General features: G+C 44.0%; 1 protein-coding gene across 1 annotated transcript in view; it reads right to left on the bottom strand.

Annotated features, from left to right (window-relative positions):
• LOC149317875 (solute carrier family 12 member 9-like) overlaps positions 1-16844 on the bottom strand; it is a 131199-nt gene that overhangs the window by 68327 nt on the left and 46028 nt on the right. Inside the window, exon 7 of the mRNA XM_089513250.1 lies at positions 5418-5575. Coding sequence (XP_089369376.1) covers positions 5418-5575 — 158 coding nt within the window. The remainder of the gene's footprint in view (positions 1-5417; positions 5576-16844) is intronic.

The raw sequence follows: 16844 nt of genomic DNA, 5'->3' as shown, positions 1-16844 counted from the left end.
GACCCCAAGGGCCATCCAGTCCAACCCCCTTCTGCCATGCAGGAACTTTCAATCAAAGCATCCCCATTGACAGATGGCCATCCAACCTCTGCTTAAAGACCTCCAAAGATGGAGACTCCACTACATTCTGAGGAAGGAGAGTGTTCCACTGTCGAACAGCCCTTACTCTCAGGAAGTTCCTCCTAATGTTTAGGTGGAATCTCTTTTCCTGGAGCTTGCATCCATTTCTCCATTGGGTCCTGTTCTCTGGAGCAGCAGAAAACAAGTTTGCTCTCTCCTCAATATGACATCCCTTCAAATATTTAAACAGGGCGATCATATCACCTCTTAACCTTCTCTTCTCCTGGCTAAACATCCCCAGCTCCCTAAGTCCTTCCTCATAGTGCTTCATGGTTTCCAGGCCCATCACCATTTTAGTCACCCTCCTTTGGACACATGGCTCCAGTTTCTCAATGTCCTTTATTAATTGTTTTGCCCAGAACTGGACACAATATTTCAGGTGGGGCCTGACCAGAGCAGAATAGAGTGGCACTATTACTTCTCTTGATCTAGACACTATACTTCTATTGATGCAGCCTAAAATCGCATTGGCCTTGTTAGCTGCCGCATCGCACTGTTGACTCATGTTCAACTGGAGGTCTACTTGAACTCCTAGATCCCTTTCACACGTATAAGTCTCTCATTCAGCCAGTTGTCTCTCATCATCCTATATCTGTGCATTTTATTTTTCTGCCCTAAGTGAAATACCTCACATTTCTCCATGTTAAAATTCATTTTGTTAGCATTAGCCCAGCTTTCTAATCTACTCAGGTCATTTTGAATTTTGATCCTGTCCTCTGGGGTATTTGCTGCTCCTCCTAATTTGGTGCGATCTGTAAATTTGATAAGCATTGATAAGGTGGCAGAGCTTCCTCCAGGTCTACTCCAAGATCACTGAGATCCCAACACATCCTAAACCAGCTTCTGCTGGATTGGGATCCCAGCAGGACCCTATCTAGCCTCTTTCCATTTCAGCCAACCCAAACATGACAGAGCAGCGTGGAAAAGGTTTCCTTAAGTGAAGATCATCATGGGCTCTGCAGATGTCAAGTGGAGTCATCGGTTGTTGGTGAGTCTGGGCCCAAGTAAGTTGAAAGAACTGGCACAGATGGGTCTGTGTGTCTAAGATAAGAGGAGAGATGAGAAAGTGTATCTGGCATCCCTTATATAAGATGGCAATGTCAAGGTTTGCTTTTTGGAATTTATAAATCTTAAAAATATTTTCAAGCTGTGGATGCTTGAGTCCATGGATAAAGGATCCATGGATAGGAAGGGTTGCAAAAGCACATGGAAGAAGAGGGCTTTGTTGTTTATCAGAGGCAGTAAAGTACTGCTGCTGACAATATGGATTAGATGGGTCAAAGGCAAGATCCCGCAATAGCCATGCTGGTTGAGGGATTTGGGGAGCTGCAGTCAAAAAAAGTAACACTTCCCAAAATCTTGGTGGAAGTCTGGTTCAGGACAAGGCAACTGAGAGGCTGTTGCCTGTAAGTGAAACTAGCCTGACCATGAGCTGCCAGGGCCTTACATTGCACCCAAAGATCCCAATGCTGGCCCCAGAAACCAGAATCCTACATATAGAATTAAAATAGCTACTTTAAAAAAATACATGGGTAATTCATTTCCATTGCAAGATTCTGAAATGTTTCCCGAAGTGGGTATTATTGGCCTTGGGCCGCCCAGCAGCACTCTTCCCTCTAATATTTTCTACATATTGACAATAATAATGCTTAAGCACTTTAGAGCATAAAGCAATTTAGAGAATTCCAAGGGATTTACAGATACTTTCTTGTAATCCTTACAACAGCTTTAAGTAGTTCGGTATTATCATCTCCATACTGCTGTGCATTTGATGGTTTCCTGTTTGTTTTTCATTCTCTCAAAGCTCTTTTTTGCACCCAAGAGGACTGGAATCCAGGGCTTTTAAAAAAGGTGGGCCAACAGAAGCAGAGTAAGAATAATATTTGCCCCCCTTCAGATGATGCTAGACTGCAGGTCCCAGCAGCCCCAAGCAAGCAGAGCCAGTGAAGAATGCTGGGAGCTGCAGTTAATCAGTGTCTAGACTCACATGTTTTCCACCATTCAGATAAAATTTCAAGGATTCTTTTTTCATTATTCAACTTTTAAAAAATATCTAAGTGAAATACATTGCCAGACATTCAAACTTCAATATAATAAAGATCGACATACACACACGGTAAGTCTTATTTTAGCTAACTTCTTATCAGTACCTTCCCCATTCTTCGGTATTTCATATAATCTAGTGTAAATTTCCATTATTCCTAAACATTCATTACACACGAAGTATCGTTCATGCGGAAAAGTTAGTGTTGTGATGCTGATTTAGTATCTTTACGTTGTTTAAAATAACTCACAATGTATAATATTTAAACTATTGACTATATTTTTAAATATATTCCTCAGTATAATCCTAAATGGCCAGCCAACACTTTTCTTCCTCATCTTTTGTTAAGCTGGAAGCTTTTTAGCAGCATCTGCATTAGACGGATGGTAAGGGAAGACTGGAGAAACACAGACTTTCAGTGTGAAGGCAAAGGCTTTCATGGCTGGCATCCATAGTTTTTTGTGGGTTTTTCAGGCTCTGTGGTCATGTTCTGTAAGAGTTTATTCCTGACATTTCGCCAGCAGCTGTGCCTGGCATCTTCAGAGAAAGATGCTGGCGAAACGTCAGGAATAAACTCTTACAGAACATGGACAGAGCCCAAAAAACCCACAAAGAACTACAGACTTTCAGTGTTGGCTTGCAGCAGTGTGTCCGCAGTTAGCAATGCAATAAGCCTGGAGATGGGAAAGAATGGGATCCTGCTTTATCAAATGGTACTGTAGGCATTTGGCCATGCCTACAAGTGGCAAGTTAAATATCAGCTGCCTCCAGAATCCCTTACTGAGGATACATAAGTGGTACAACAGAGAGAAAAGGGGGGGAAAGAGAAGCTTGTGTCACCAACTACCCCCAGACTGTTAAAAATGGGTACGTTTGGCTGGCAAAATGGAAACCATAAAGGAAACTGGGAAAAGGGGGGAAATCATCCCTGGGTACATTTTGGAAGAAGCTTTCAGCTAGACGGCTTAAAATGTTTTGTTTTTAATTGATGCAAGGCTGTCCTGACCTGGCTGTTTCATTTCACACATGCATGTTATTAATGTTGAATACAACATTTGCAGAAACATGTTGGACCTCTTTTTTAATCATTTAAAATTCTTTTCTTTTTATGTCTACCTCGGCTATCGATTTCTCTGCTAAAAGGAAAGCATGCCCACTTCATTAACTGAGGCATACCTGTATTTACCCGTGGGCCTCTTGCATGCCAGGGGTAGCCACCATAGTGGCAAACTGCCTTCTTTCTTCTGCTGGGAAGTATTGAATCATAGAATCCTAGAGTTGGAAGAGACCCCAAGGGCCATCCAATCCAACCTCCTGCCATGCAGGAACTCACAGTCGAAGCATCCACAATAGATGGCCATCCGGCCTCTGTTCAAAGACCTCCAAAGAAAGAGACTCCGCCACTATTGGTACTGCATCCCCAGCCCAAGATAGCAGCTAAGAGCCTTATCACACGAGAAAAGAAAGCCAAAAGGGAGCGGAGAATTGAGGCTTTTTCTATGCCTTTCCGCATGCTGCCATAGTGCTTCTGTTCCTGAGGAAGGTGGTAGTAAAAGCGTGGCTTTTGTAAATGGATTTTTGGACTTGACAAAAGGCACGCTTTTATGACCATCTCCCTTGGGAAGAGAATGGAAGTGCTATGACGGCATGCGGAGAGGCATGGAGAGAACAGCTACTCTCCCACTCTGTCTCGGCTTTCTTGTCTCGTAAGTAAGGCTCAGAGTCTTACCTCAAGGCTCATTCAGGCTTCAAAAAAGAGTTATGGGGAAGGAGTATCATAGTTTGGATTATATTAGAAAGTCATGTCTCATGTAAAGAACAACCAATAAAGGCAAGAGAGGAAGTCAAAGTTTATGAATGGTAGAAGTAGGGATGTGGGAAGCTACAGAAGGTTAGGGTAAATTGTAGAAGGTGAAGAGGATGTAATGTTGAATAGATGGGGAAAAGGAAAGGTACGAATGAATGAAAGGATAATGGGTATAATTCATAAAAGATCTAAACATATGGAAACAAAGAATTTAGTAAGATAAGGCTCAGGAAAACAAAGGAGAGATACACAAAGCATACTACGGTTTGTTAGTCTAGAGCTAAGTTGGAAACAGAGTCAAGGAGCCCTGGTGGCGCAGTGGTTAAATGCCTGTACTGCAGCCATTCACTCGAAACCACAAGGTTGCGAGTTCAAGACCAGCAAAAGGGCCCAAGCTCGACTCAGGCTTGCATCCTTCCGAGGAGGGAGCTAAAATGAGTGCCCAGACTGTTGGGGGCAAATTAGCTTACTTGCTGTTCACCGCTATGATCTTTGGAATAGCGGTATATAAACAAAACAACAAACAAATAAACAATTACATACTGAATGTGTTACTATTTGTATCATACAAATTTAAAGTAAGATAGATTATATATAACTAAAAAACTCCTTTGTTTAAGTGTAAACTATAAGGAAGTCTTTTATACTCTCTTTTAGACAATTAGTACTGTATAGCATTTATTATATACGATATTATAGTGTTGTTTTTTCTTATTGTAATTGTTAAAAAACCAATAAAAATATATAATAATAAAAAGAAAGGATAATGGTTATGGTAATGAGAGAAGGATGAAGTAGGCAGAAGAAGATACAGAGGAGGTAAATTGAAGGGAAAGGAAATAGGGAATGTAAGAAAGATGAAGAATGGATACGGAGATATGAGTTTAGAGGAGGACTGTTTCTCTGGTTTGATTCTGTATGAGATTGTGGAAGCTGTTTTTGTTGAATAGCAGTTAATTATGGTAAGAAAGGGCTGTTTGACAGTGGAACACACTCCTTCCTCGGAGATTCTGGTGGACTCTCCTTCTTTGGAGGTCTTTAAACAGAGGCTGGATGGCCATCTGTCGGGGATGCTTTGATGGAGAGTTCCTGCATGGCAGAATGGGCTTGGACTGAATGGCCCTTGGGGTCTCTTCCAACTCTATGATTCTATGTATGCATGGGATGTAAGGTTAAGGTTAACAGTGATCCATGATTCCAATGTTTTTTAGATAATAAAAATATCTTTGTCTTGTTTCTTTTTTCTTAGTATTATGTCTGTTTGTTTGTAGTTGTATATTTTGAGTAAAGATATTTTTTAAAAAAGAGGGGCCAAATAGAAACTCACCCTCCCCAAGTACACTGTCCCACAGCTCCTGGACAAATCTGGTGTCCCACCTCAAGCAAAATCTTGCCAGGGCATCCCTCAGCCATTATTGTAAGCCAGGAGAGGAGAGGGTCACTCACCAAAAAGGTCATCCTTGGCCAAAGCGTAGAGGATTCGGGAGGCTCCGATCAGGTTGCTCATGGCAGCTGAGAGCGTAGAGCAATAGACACCAATGATGACAAAAGGGGGCCAGATGTTGATGTCCCTCAGGAAGCTGTAGTCTCGCTGGAGGAGAAGCCTGGGGAAAGAATGACAACATGGAGAAACAAGATTGCACTTTGGGGGTGGGAGGCGAGTGGGTTTATTCTTAAGGGTCTCAGGAATCCAGGGTTAGGACAGGCAGACATAGTCCTAGAAAGAAATCCGTGATCGCTCTGCTTCCAAAGAGGTTGCCCTGTTCCACCCCATTGCAAAGGTCTGTGACATCAGGGACATAGCCAAAGGGGAGGTCCGGGGGGGGGGTCCGGATCCCCCCTTCCGTTAGATACAATGAATGGTGAATGCTGCCGTGCCGTTGCACCTAAGCCCCATTATAATAGTGGCACTTAGTCTGGACCCCCCCTTCCCCAAATCCTAGCTACATCTCTGGTGACAATTTCAAGGGTAACAGTTTTATTATGCTATAGTCTTGTTTGAGTGTTGAACTACAACTCAGGAGGCCAGGGTTTGATTCCTCGCTCGCCTATGAAACTCACTGGGTGACCTTTGGCAAGTCACATTCTCTCAGCTTCAGGGGAAGGCTATGGCAAACCTCCTCTGAACAAACCCTGACAAGAAAACCCCGTGATAAGTTTGCCTGAGGGTTGCCATAAATCATAAATTACTTGAAGGTACACAAACAACAGCATGCACGCACACACACACACACAATTTAATACAAATATATACACATAACATAATTACACATATTTACAGATATATAAAGCAAACGAACATAAAATAAAATAGACAAACCACAAATTACTCCACTACTATTCACTTGAAAGGCAAAATTACTTTCTGAATAAATATACTTATCTTCTTCAATTACAAAAGAAAAACTAGCTTCCTATCATCTTTAAACTTTTTCTGACTGTTCTTTAAATCCTCTCTCTCTCTCTGTCTTATTCTCTTTCCTTGTAAAGCAGCTATGCTATGTTCAAGTCAATCCTTTGGAGAAAGGAGAATCTGATGAATAACTTAGAAACAGTACATAAGAAATAGCTAAATCCAGACAATTATTAAACTATATACGGATTCTCTCCACTCGAACCACTCGGTGCCATAAAGAAGGCCTAATATCAATGAGATCAGAGAAAGTTATGTTTCATGCTACTCTTTTTAAAAAAAAAAAAATCAGTTTGACATTTCTCTCTCTCTCTATTTCTTAACACAGCTTCAATCCTTTTCAGCTTCTTCCTTTGTTTTCCCCTTCATTAAAGCCATTAGGAACAACAACAACAACAGCTTGTATGGGCCTTGAACACATTTCATCTGGTACACAAAGTGTTATTCCCAAGTCTGGACAGAATACTCTCCTATCACTTAGCCATGCTGGTTGGAGATCCTGGGAGCTGAGGTCCATTGCAGGAATCCTGTTGGTATCGTAAGTAAGCTTAAGTTCTCCTACAGAAGCAGATGGATATAGTACAACGAGAAACATCCACATTCTGGTCAAGACTGCAGAAGTGGAACTGCACATGAAATGCCATTGAATATGCAACTGTGGCGGGGTATGCATACACATTTGGTTCTGTATTCAGTTGCATATTTGGGTGTGCACTGGGTTGCACTATGAGCAATACAACAGCAATAGCAAGTACATATCTATACTGCTTATCAGTGAACTAACGCTGGTTTACAATGTGTAAGGTAATTGCCCCCAACAAGTTGGGGACTCATTTTAGCAACCTAATGAAAAATGCAAGGCTGAGTAGACCTTGGAGCCCTTGGGATCGAACTCACAACCTTATGGCTTGCAGTCCATTTAACCACTGCACCACCAGAGCTCCCTACAATCACTACAAAGCTGGCATAGCACAATCAATGTGTAACTCCACATCTGAGATTTATGCCTTAGGATCCTGAGTAGTATCTTGGCCCAAAACATCCTGGAGACCCTTGTCTTAAACACAGATGGCAGACCTCAATGAACACACTACAAAAGCACAGATAAGACCCTGCAGAGGCTCAAACAACATGAGAAACCCAAATTAAACAAGAACACACTCCACACAGGGATCCAACACAAACATGGATCTTGGCCCAAAATTTCTATATAGCCAAAGGTTCCTAACCCATCCTAAACACAGATGGCAGGCCTCAAAGAACACACCACAAAAACACCTTTGAGGCTAACTGTGTGAAAGAAGTTGTACCATAAACTTTCCTAGACTCCTCAGCCTGGCTCCTAGTCTTTGTCCAGGTCCTATTCTCTGAAACAGTGAAAAACAAACCTCTTCCCTCTTCAAGATGACATTCCTTCAAATTTTTAAACAGAGCTATCATGTCCCCCATTAACCTTCTTTTCATCAGGCTAAATATACCCAGCTCCCTAAGTCTCTCTTCATAGGGCTTTATAGTTTCCAGACCCTTCACCATTTGAGTGGCCCTCCTCTGTACATGCCCCTGTTTCTCAACATCCTTTTTGAATTGTGATGCCCAGAACTGGACCCAGTATTTCAGGTGAGGCCTGACCAGAGCAGACTAGAGTGGTACTCTCCTTGTTCTGGACACTATACTTCTATTGATGCAGCCTAGAATCACATTGGCCCTTTTATCTGCTGCATCACACTGTTGACTCATGTTCAACTTGTGGTCTACTTGGACTCCTGGATCCCTTTCACACATATAAGTCTCATTCAGCCAGGTGTCCCCCATCCTATATCTGTGCATTTCATTTCTCCACCCTAAGTGCAATGCCTTACATTTCTCCCTGTTGAAATTCATTTGGTTAGTTTTGGCCCAGCTTTCTAATCTATTCAGGTCATTTTGAATTTTAATCCTCTCCTCTGGAGTATTAGTTACTCCTCCTAATTTAGTATCTTGGAGGGTTCAAACTCCTGTCATTTTGAGGTTCATGGCCACTGGTGGCCTCCTGCCAGTTACAGGACATTTGGAGCCACAGGACCTGGGCAGGCGTGACCATGGGCATTTTGCAAGATCATCAGGATATCCCCCCTTCCTCATTTGATGAACCATGGTTTTGATTCCTGGCCTTTCAGGAAGCTAGGTAGCCAGCAACAGCTCTTGGAACAGTTCCTGTTTTGGACCCTAGCTCCCAGAATCCCTGGACAAGTTTGGCTGGGGGATACTGGGAATTGGAATCCACTCATAAGCAACTATTCCAAGCTCTGGCCGGCAGCCTATCAGTCTCAGCCCAATGGTGATGGCAGCTGCTTAACGTCTTAATGCAGGATCTATGCTGAAACTAAGCTATTGATCAGTTTGGAGTCGCTTGCTTGGTTTTTATGAGACGGCAGGCGATGAAGCTCCCGGCTGGTGGGAAACGCCAACTGGCCCAAATTCAATAAAGGAAATAAAAAGGCGAGGGAGACGGGACTTTTGCAAACACATTAAACTTTACAAATGGCCATGCCTTAATTGGATTTTAACAAGAGGCAGTGAGCAGGTGGGAGATAAATCAGCACAGGCTATCAATGCCAGGCTCCTTTGGCAATTAATAGCTAATTATCCCCAAACTGATCATCTTCTTAATAAGTCTAGCACTCGCCTCCCTTCCTTGCTGCCGGGGGGGGGGGGCAGCTTGCAGGACATTCCCCCACATGCATCGTCCACAGCACTTTGCAGCAATGTTGTTGTTGTGTGTCTTCCAAGTTGTTTCCAACTTGTGGTGACTTTATCACAGGGTTTACTTGGCAAGTCAGAGAGGGTTGCTATTGGCATCCTCAAAGGCTGAGAGAGTGTGACTTGCCCAAGGTCATGCAGTGGTTTCCATGGCTGAGGCAGGATTCAAAGCCTGGTCCCCAGAGTCATAATCCGACACTCAAATCACATGAATATGGACTTTTTGAGCTCCATAGAACAGAGTTGGGGAACAAAAAAACCCAACAACCCCAAAATCTGAGTTTTTCTGATTTAAATAGGTGTTTTGCCTTAACAGTTCAATGAAAAAGTTGAATCCTGCTAATAGCAATGCTATGAAGCATTATTTTATGTGTCAGAAAGCTTCATCAATCGTGTTTTAATGTTTTCTAACATTAACAATCCAAAGCTATTACACTTTGATATGATTTACATCTTTCAGTAAAACTTTGGGAATTATATTGACAAATTGGCAGTTCATAGACATACAGCCGCCCCTCTTTTCTCACGGACTTGAGATCTGCGTTCTTGCTTATACACGGGGGGGGGGGGGGGGGGCGACTTCCATTTACCCTAATGGGGCATGCGCCCTCATGCGCTTACGGGGGTGTGCCCCATTCAAGCCTATGGGTTTTGAATACATGCGAGTCTCCGTTTTTGCGAGGGGGTCCGGAACAGATCCCCTGCAAAAACAGAGGGTTGACTGCATATATGTGGGGGTTGTGTGTGTGTATAGAAGAGCACCAATGTAGTGTACTGTTTTGAGTGCTGGACTAGGACTCTGGAGAAATGGGTTCAAATCCCGGCTCGGCCATGGGAACCCATTGGATGACCTTGGGCAAGTCACACTCTCTCAGCCTCAGAGGATGGCAATGGCAAACTCCCTCTCAAGAAACCTGGCCAACCCCCCCCCCCCCCCATGATCAGTGTGCCTTAGGGTCACTATAAGTCACAAGTGACTTGAAGGTACACAACAACAACAACAAAAATTACTACTGCTACTATATAGTCGTATATAGTAGGACTAAATCTGAAAATTAAGTAGCAAAAATGTCATGGCCGCTAGCTTAAATGATTGTTCTTTTAAAAAGTGCTCTTTTAAAGCAAGTTGTTTTGGCTGAACTTACATTAACTGAAGGGTTTGTTGCTGGATGGCACTTCTTGAACTATTAAATAAAATGTTTGAAAGGAAACAACTGAAAGGGTAAATGGTCTGATAATGAATAACTGCTAATAAACTGTTGAAGTCAAAATGTCTGAATTCAAACAGTGATTGTTGGTTATTCTAATAAGAAGGATAGAAAAACAGTAATAAAAGCCGGATGTCTGTGTATTTGAAAAACCTGGAGTGTCTTTTTAAAGTCATTTGGATTTAAATTAAGGGTGACACCAGGGGTGGGGACAGCACTGGTTTGACTCCCATCTTGGCCATGAAAGCCCACTGGGTGACCTTGGGCAAGAAGGCACACTCTCTCAGCCTCAGAGGATGGCATTGGCAAGCCTCCTCTGAAGAAATCTTGTCAAGAAAACCCCATCATAGGTTCGCCTTAAGGACGTTGTAAGTTGGAAATGACTTGAAGGCACACAACAAGCCCAGTATTGTGTGTGTGTGGGGGGGGGGGGGGAACAGGATATACATCTATAAAATCACCACCACCATCACCTCCACCTGGAGACTTACCTGGTCTTTTCCACTCTTTTATATAGTGCTACTTGGGGTGGCTTTTAAATTACAATCATAAAATATCTTATTAGGTTAATATTAATGTTATTTATGCAGCAGCACTTCAGAGCAGCACTCCATGCACTGCGCATACTTCATCTCAAGATCCCTTTCTGAGCAGCCCATGCCTCTGTCTGTTGTAGGGAAGACAAAATGAAAACAACCCGGGGAAGGGTTTAAACTAGAGGTCCCCAGAACTATGGCTGCATCCGTGCTGCAGACGTAACCTTGGTTGACACCACTTTAACTGCTGGGGCTCAATGCTATGGACTTCTGTGGACTGTAGTTTGTCGTGGCACTAGAGCTGCAAGTCCTGAGCCCCAGTGATTCCCAAATTTTGGTCCTCCAGTTGTTTTTGACTTCAGCTCCCAGAATTCCTGACAGTTGGTCAAAGTGGCTGGACCTTCAGGGAGCTGAAGTCCAAAAACACCTGAAAGACCAAAGTTTGGGAAACACTGCGTGACCCGCAAAAGTTGAGAACCAATAGCATTTTTTCCTCTGGAGGTGGAGGGTTGGACTAAGTGACCTCTGAGGTTCCTTGCAACTCTGTGATTCCATGAAGTAACTTCCCCTCAACTGGTCTGACCAGAAGCTACTTTATTTCTGAGGTGGCTGCCTCAGCCAGGCTGGTGGTGCCTTTTTCTAATTGATCACAGCATCGAAGACCCTCTCTGTGACCAAATCCCTCCCCCAGAAGCTGACCCCCAAAGACGCATTGTTAATGAGTATTCCCTCACTTGCACATACAGGGGAAGGGCATGGGGCGGGTGTCCCCCTTCTCTCTTTTTGCCCCGTCCCAGCCATTCAAGTGAGCAAAGGAGCAAGCATGTGACCAAACTCAGCCACCCTATCAATGCAGGTATTTTCTCTCTCTGTGTGTGTGTGTTTTAAATACAGTCTGGGAGGACTAGAGAAGTTTGCTGCTTTCCTACTTTCAGGGGGGTCCTGTGCCCCTAACCACTGCAAAAGCTGAGGTCTGACTGTATTTTTTCCCCAGTGGCAGGGGGTTGGACTAAGTAACCTTTGAGGTACCTTCCAACTTTCTGCCTCTATAAAATAACTTCCTTCCAGGCATAATATATCCAGCATCCTCAGTCGTTCCTTATAGGGCTTTATGATTTCCAGATCCTTCGCTGTTTTGGTCACCCTCCTCTGGAAACATTCCAGCTTTTCAACATCCTTTTCAAATTGTGGTGCCCAGAACTGGACATGATATTCCAGGTAGGGCCTGACCAAAGCAGAATAGAGTGGCACTATTACTTGCTTTGATCTAGACACTATACTTCTATTGATGCAGCCTAGAATCACATTGGACTCTGTAGCTGCTGCATCACACTGTTGACTCATGTTTAGTTTGTGGTCTACTTGGACCCACAGATCCCTTTCACATGTAGTCTCATTCAGCCAAGTGTCCCCCATCCTATATCTATGCATTTCATTTTTTTGCCCTAAGTGTAGTATCTTCCATGTCTCCCTGTTGAAATTCATTTTGTTAGCTTTGGCCCAGCTTTCTAATCTATTCAGGTCATTTTGAATTATGATCCTCTCCTACTCCTCCTAATTTGGTGTCATCTGCAAATTTGATAAGCAGTCCTTCTAGTCCTTGTCTTTTTCTAATCCATCAAAGCAACTAAGACCCCTCCCCACAACCAAATCCCCCCCATAGGAGCTGACCCCAAACCCCCCCATGGGTAATAAGCAGGGCAGGGCAGAGCCTGAAAAGCAACAGGACAAGACCCCTTGTTCATTCTCATTTATATGTCTTTCCAATCAGCTCTGTGTGGCTTTGATGTTCAGAGACAGAAGAAAAAGGGGAGGGGAGGGAGAAAAGGGAGGGTGGGTGTCTGAGACAGCAAAGGGGCCTATTCAGTGCTTCCGAACGGAGGAGGGATGAATGGCGGGGAGGGAGTGAGGGACCCCCACATGTCAGGCACTGGGCTTGCAAGCTGCCCTGTCCCCTGTCATTATGAGCAATGGCTGTGCATTAAGGTATTAGAACATGACAGCTATAATTCTAACCAATTCTTGCTGGCTGCCCCAGCTGGGCTGCGATTTATGACAGCACTTTGCAGAGCTGGAAATTAACAAGCCCTGTTCTCCGAGAACAAGGCAGCGGGTGGGCAGGCAGGCATATACCCAGTTCCTCATCTGGCTCAACACCCTCCACAACTCCACACCTGGGTATTACTGCATCCAAGGGTTACTATCAGCCACCCAAAGCACAAGCACGATGTAATGGGGGGGGGGGGGGTTAGAAGTGTGCACAGGTCCCAGAGCACATCATGCTCCGTGAGGGGCACATCATTCTCTATGATGAGTGACTTAGGGAGCTGGGTCTACTTAGCCTGGAGGAGAGAAGGTGAAGAGGAGAGGTGATCTAGATTAAGGGAAGTGATTTGTTCTTGGTGTTAACCGCCCAGAGTCAATCTCAAGTCATGGCAACCCTGTGGATGAGACATCTCCAAGACTCCCTATCCTCCACTAGAATCATAGAATCCTAGAGTTGGAAGAGACCACAAGGTCCATCAAGTCCAACCCCCTCCCCACCGCCATGCAGGAACTCTCAATCAAAGCATCCCCATTGACAGATGGCCATCCAGCCTCTGTTTAAAGACCTCCAAGGAAGGAGACTCCATCACTCTCCAAAGAAGGAGTGTGTCCCACTGTCAAACAGCCTTTACTCTCAGGCAGTTCTTCCCAATGTTGAAGTGGAATCTCTTTTCCTATAGCTTGCATCCATTGCTCCCAGTCCTATTCTCTGGAGCAACAGAAAACAAGCTTGCTCCCTCCACAATATGACATCCCTTCAAATATTTAAACAGGGCTATCATATCACCTCTTAACTTTCTCTTCTCCAAGCTAAACACCCCCAGCTCCGTTCCTCATATCGCATGGTTTCCAGACTCTTCACCATTTTAGTCACCCTCCTTTGGACCCGCTCCAGTTTCTCAATGTCCTTTTTGAATTGTGGTGCCCAGAACTGGACACAATATTCCAGGTGGGGCCTTACCAGAGCAGAAAACAGTGGCACTATTACTTCCCTTGATCTAGACTCTATGCTTCTATTGATGCAGCCTAAAATTGCATTGGCCTTTTCAGCTGCCGCATCGCACTGTTGACTCTTCGATGTTCATGCAGATTCATACTCGTGACCTCCTTAATTGAGCATGTGGTCTTCCTCTCTTTCTGCTTTCCTTCACTTTTCCTAACATTATTGTCTTTTATAATGCCTTCTTGCATGTGGCCAAAGCATGACAGCCGCAATTTAGTCATTTTGGCTTCCAGCGAGATTTTACACTTGTTTGTCTTCTGGCCAACCACAGTATCCTCATCACTTTACACAAAAGCTGTGAAACCACTGATGGATGGTATCAAGAGGGAAGCCCAAAGCTCAAAGGGTGGGCTGGTGTCTCAAGACAGCTACATCTGGCCCTGAGGTCTAATCTGCACTGCAGAAATAATGCAGTTTCACACCACTTTAACTGCTGTGGCTCCATGCTATGCAATCCTGGAATTGGTAGTTTGGTATGGCACCAGTGCTCTCTGACAGAGAAGGCTAAATATCTGACAAAACTACAAATCCCAGAATTGCACAGCATTTAGCCATGGCAGTTAAAGTGATGTCAAATGCATTATTTCTGCAGTGCAGATTACCCCAGAGAGTCTAATCTGCACTGAGAGAGTTGCCACCCTTTTTGTAGACCAGAATCGAGCAACTGTGTTTCTCATTCTTTGGGCTCCCACCAGCCCTAACCACCCAATGGCAAGTGATTTGTGGGATGTTCCTTGGAAGGTTTTATATTTATGGATGAAATGATCATGAGCAATTGCTCTCAGATCTTCAGATTAAGGAATAGGTTCATTTCCTTTGCAAGGCAATGTTGAATTTGAGAGACTCCACCGGCTGGTTATAGATGCACACCAGGGATCAGGAAAAGGGCAAACACCAGCAGAATTACCTGGGCTGGATACATATTTCTGGAAATGACTGCTGGCTCTTTAGCCACTTCTGTGCCAAGTGTTCTGGCATGTCAGTTCTGATTTGAGGCTTCTCGCTGTATTCCTGACCTGGGTCGCCTGCCTTGAAGACATCCTGGAATTGTCTGCAAGACCAGGTCAAAGCAGTTTGAGCCACACTGAATACAGTGCTGGCTCAGACAGGGATTTTTGCTTTTCCCAAGGCTTTGAAGACCACTCTTGCCAGCAGAAAGAGTAACTGTGTGTGTTTTGTGTGTGTGCACATGCCTTTCAACCCACCTGTGCCCTACCTCCCTGAAGATCAACAAATGGCATCTAACCCTTAGAGCAAAGAAGGGATTGGATCAGAGCAAAGGGGGGGAAAGTCTCAATACATCAGTCAGAGAGCACCAGCATGGTCTAGTGGTTTCAGTGTTGGACTACGACTCAGGAGACCAGGGTTCAATTCCCGGTTCGGCCATGAAACCTACTGGGTGACCCTGGGCAAGTCACATGCTCTCAGCCTCAGAGGATGGTAATGGCAGACCCTCTCTGAAGAAACTTGCCAAGAAAACCCTATGATAGGGTCACCATAAATTAGAAACAACTTGAAGGCACACAACAAGATAGATAGATAGATAGATAGATAGATAGATAGATAGATAGACAGACAGACAGGAGCCACCTTAATTTTACTAATAAATGTATCTACATCCCCCCCTCGCAAAGACCATGACATTGCAAGTGACAAATCCAGATCTCAAGCAATATTTAATTGCTACTCATCTACTATGATTCTGGAGGCCATGGTTTGAATCCCAGCTCGGCCATGTAAACCCACTTTGTGTCAGTCATATTCTCTCAGCCTCAGGGGAAGCCAATGACAAACCTCCACTGAACAAATCTTGCCAAGAAAATCCCATGACATGGTCTTAGGATCACCGTAAATTGGAAATGACTTGAAGATTCACAACACACACACACACACCAGTCAGAGGGCTAGCATGGTACACAGGACCAAGTGCAGCACCTAGGACATCCAAAGCATGAGTTCAAATCACGGCTGGCCCTCCAACCCGCTGGGTTGCCTTGAACAATTGCATTCTTTCTTTCTAGCCCAGCAGTTCTTAACCTGTGGCTTCAGAGGGTCAGTGAGCTGGGGACACACTCTTTCTTTTCTTTCCATTTCTTTCCTGTTACTTTGAAAATGTGGTAAAGTGTATTCTTCTGAGGAAGAGGTCCATAGTTTTTAATCAGGTTCTCAAAAGACTCCATGAATCAACCTCATGACTCCATGAGGCTCAAGATGGGAAATGTTTTTTACGAGATAAAACTAATGATTCATCAAGCGCCTGGCTGTCTATTCCAGTCTCCTCTATTTTGCTGTCCTCCAAATGTTCTGAAACTACAACTCCCAGGATTCCTGATGAATGGTCAAGATAGCTGGGACTGACTGGAGTTGATGTTCAGCACATCAGGTTGGTGGAAGGTGATGTGAATTCCCAATGGTGTAAACTTCTACACTAACATAAAGGATAAACATACAGAATGTTCACATGGCAGAAACTCCAAAAGACAAACCAGCCGAGCACACACCAAAATATTGCCTTCAGACTCTAGGTCCCAGTTAACTCAAGCATCAACGCGCCTTCCAAACAGGCATAGACAAAAGGTACTCAGATAACAATCAGACTATTTTGCAATGCAACTTGAGAGGGAGCCTTAGTGAGCAAGTGGTACTCTACAGTTCTGCAGTTTTTTATGGAGTTGTGTGTGCACAGCTTTATTACTAAATAGAATCACAGAATCCTAGAGTTGGAAGAAACCACAAGGGCCACCCAGTCCAACCCCATTCTGCCATGCAGATACAATTATGCACTTCCAAAAGGTGCCCATCCAGCACCGATTTAAAAATCCACATTCAGAACACAGCATATTCCAATGTCAAATAGCTCCTACCATCAGGAATTTCTTCCTAATGTTCAGGTGGAATCTCTGGTAAGAACCTAAGGAGGAGGGATGG

Source organism: Sceloporus occidentalis, unplaced genomic scaffold, assembly GCF_023333645.1.
Source record: "Sceloporus occidentalis isolate IW3139 unplaced genomic scaffold, rSceOcc1.0.p SCAF_2, whole genome shotgun sequence".
Classification (NCBI taxonomy): Eukaryota; Metazoa; Chordata; class Lepidosauria; order Squamata; family Phrynosomatidae; genus Sceloporus; species Sceloporus occidentalis.
This window is presented reverse-complemented; position numbering and strand designations above follow the sequence as displayed.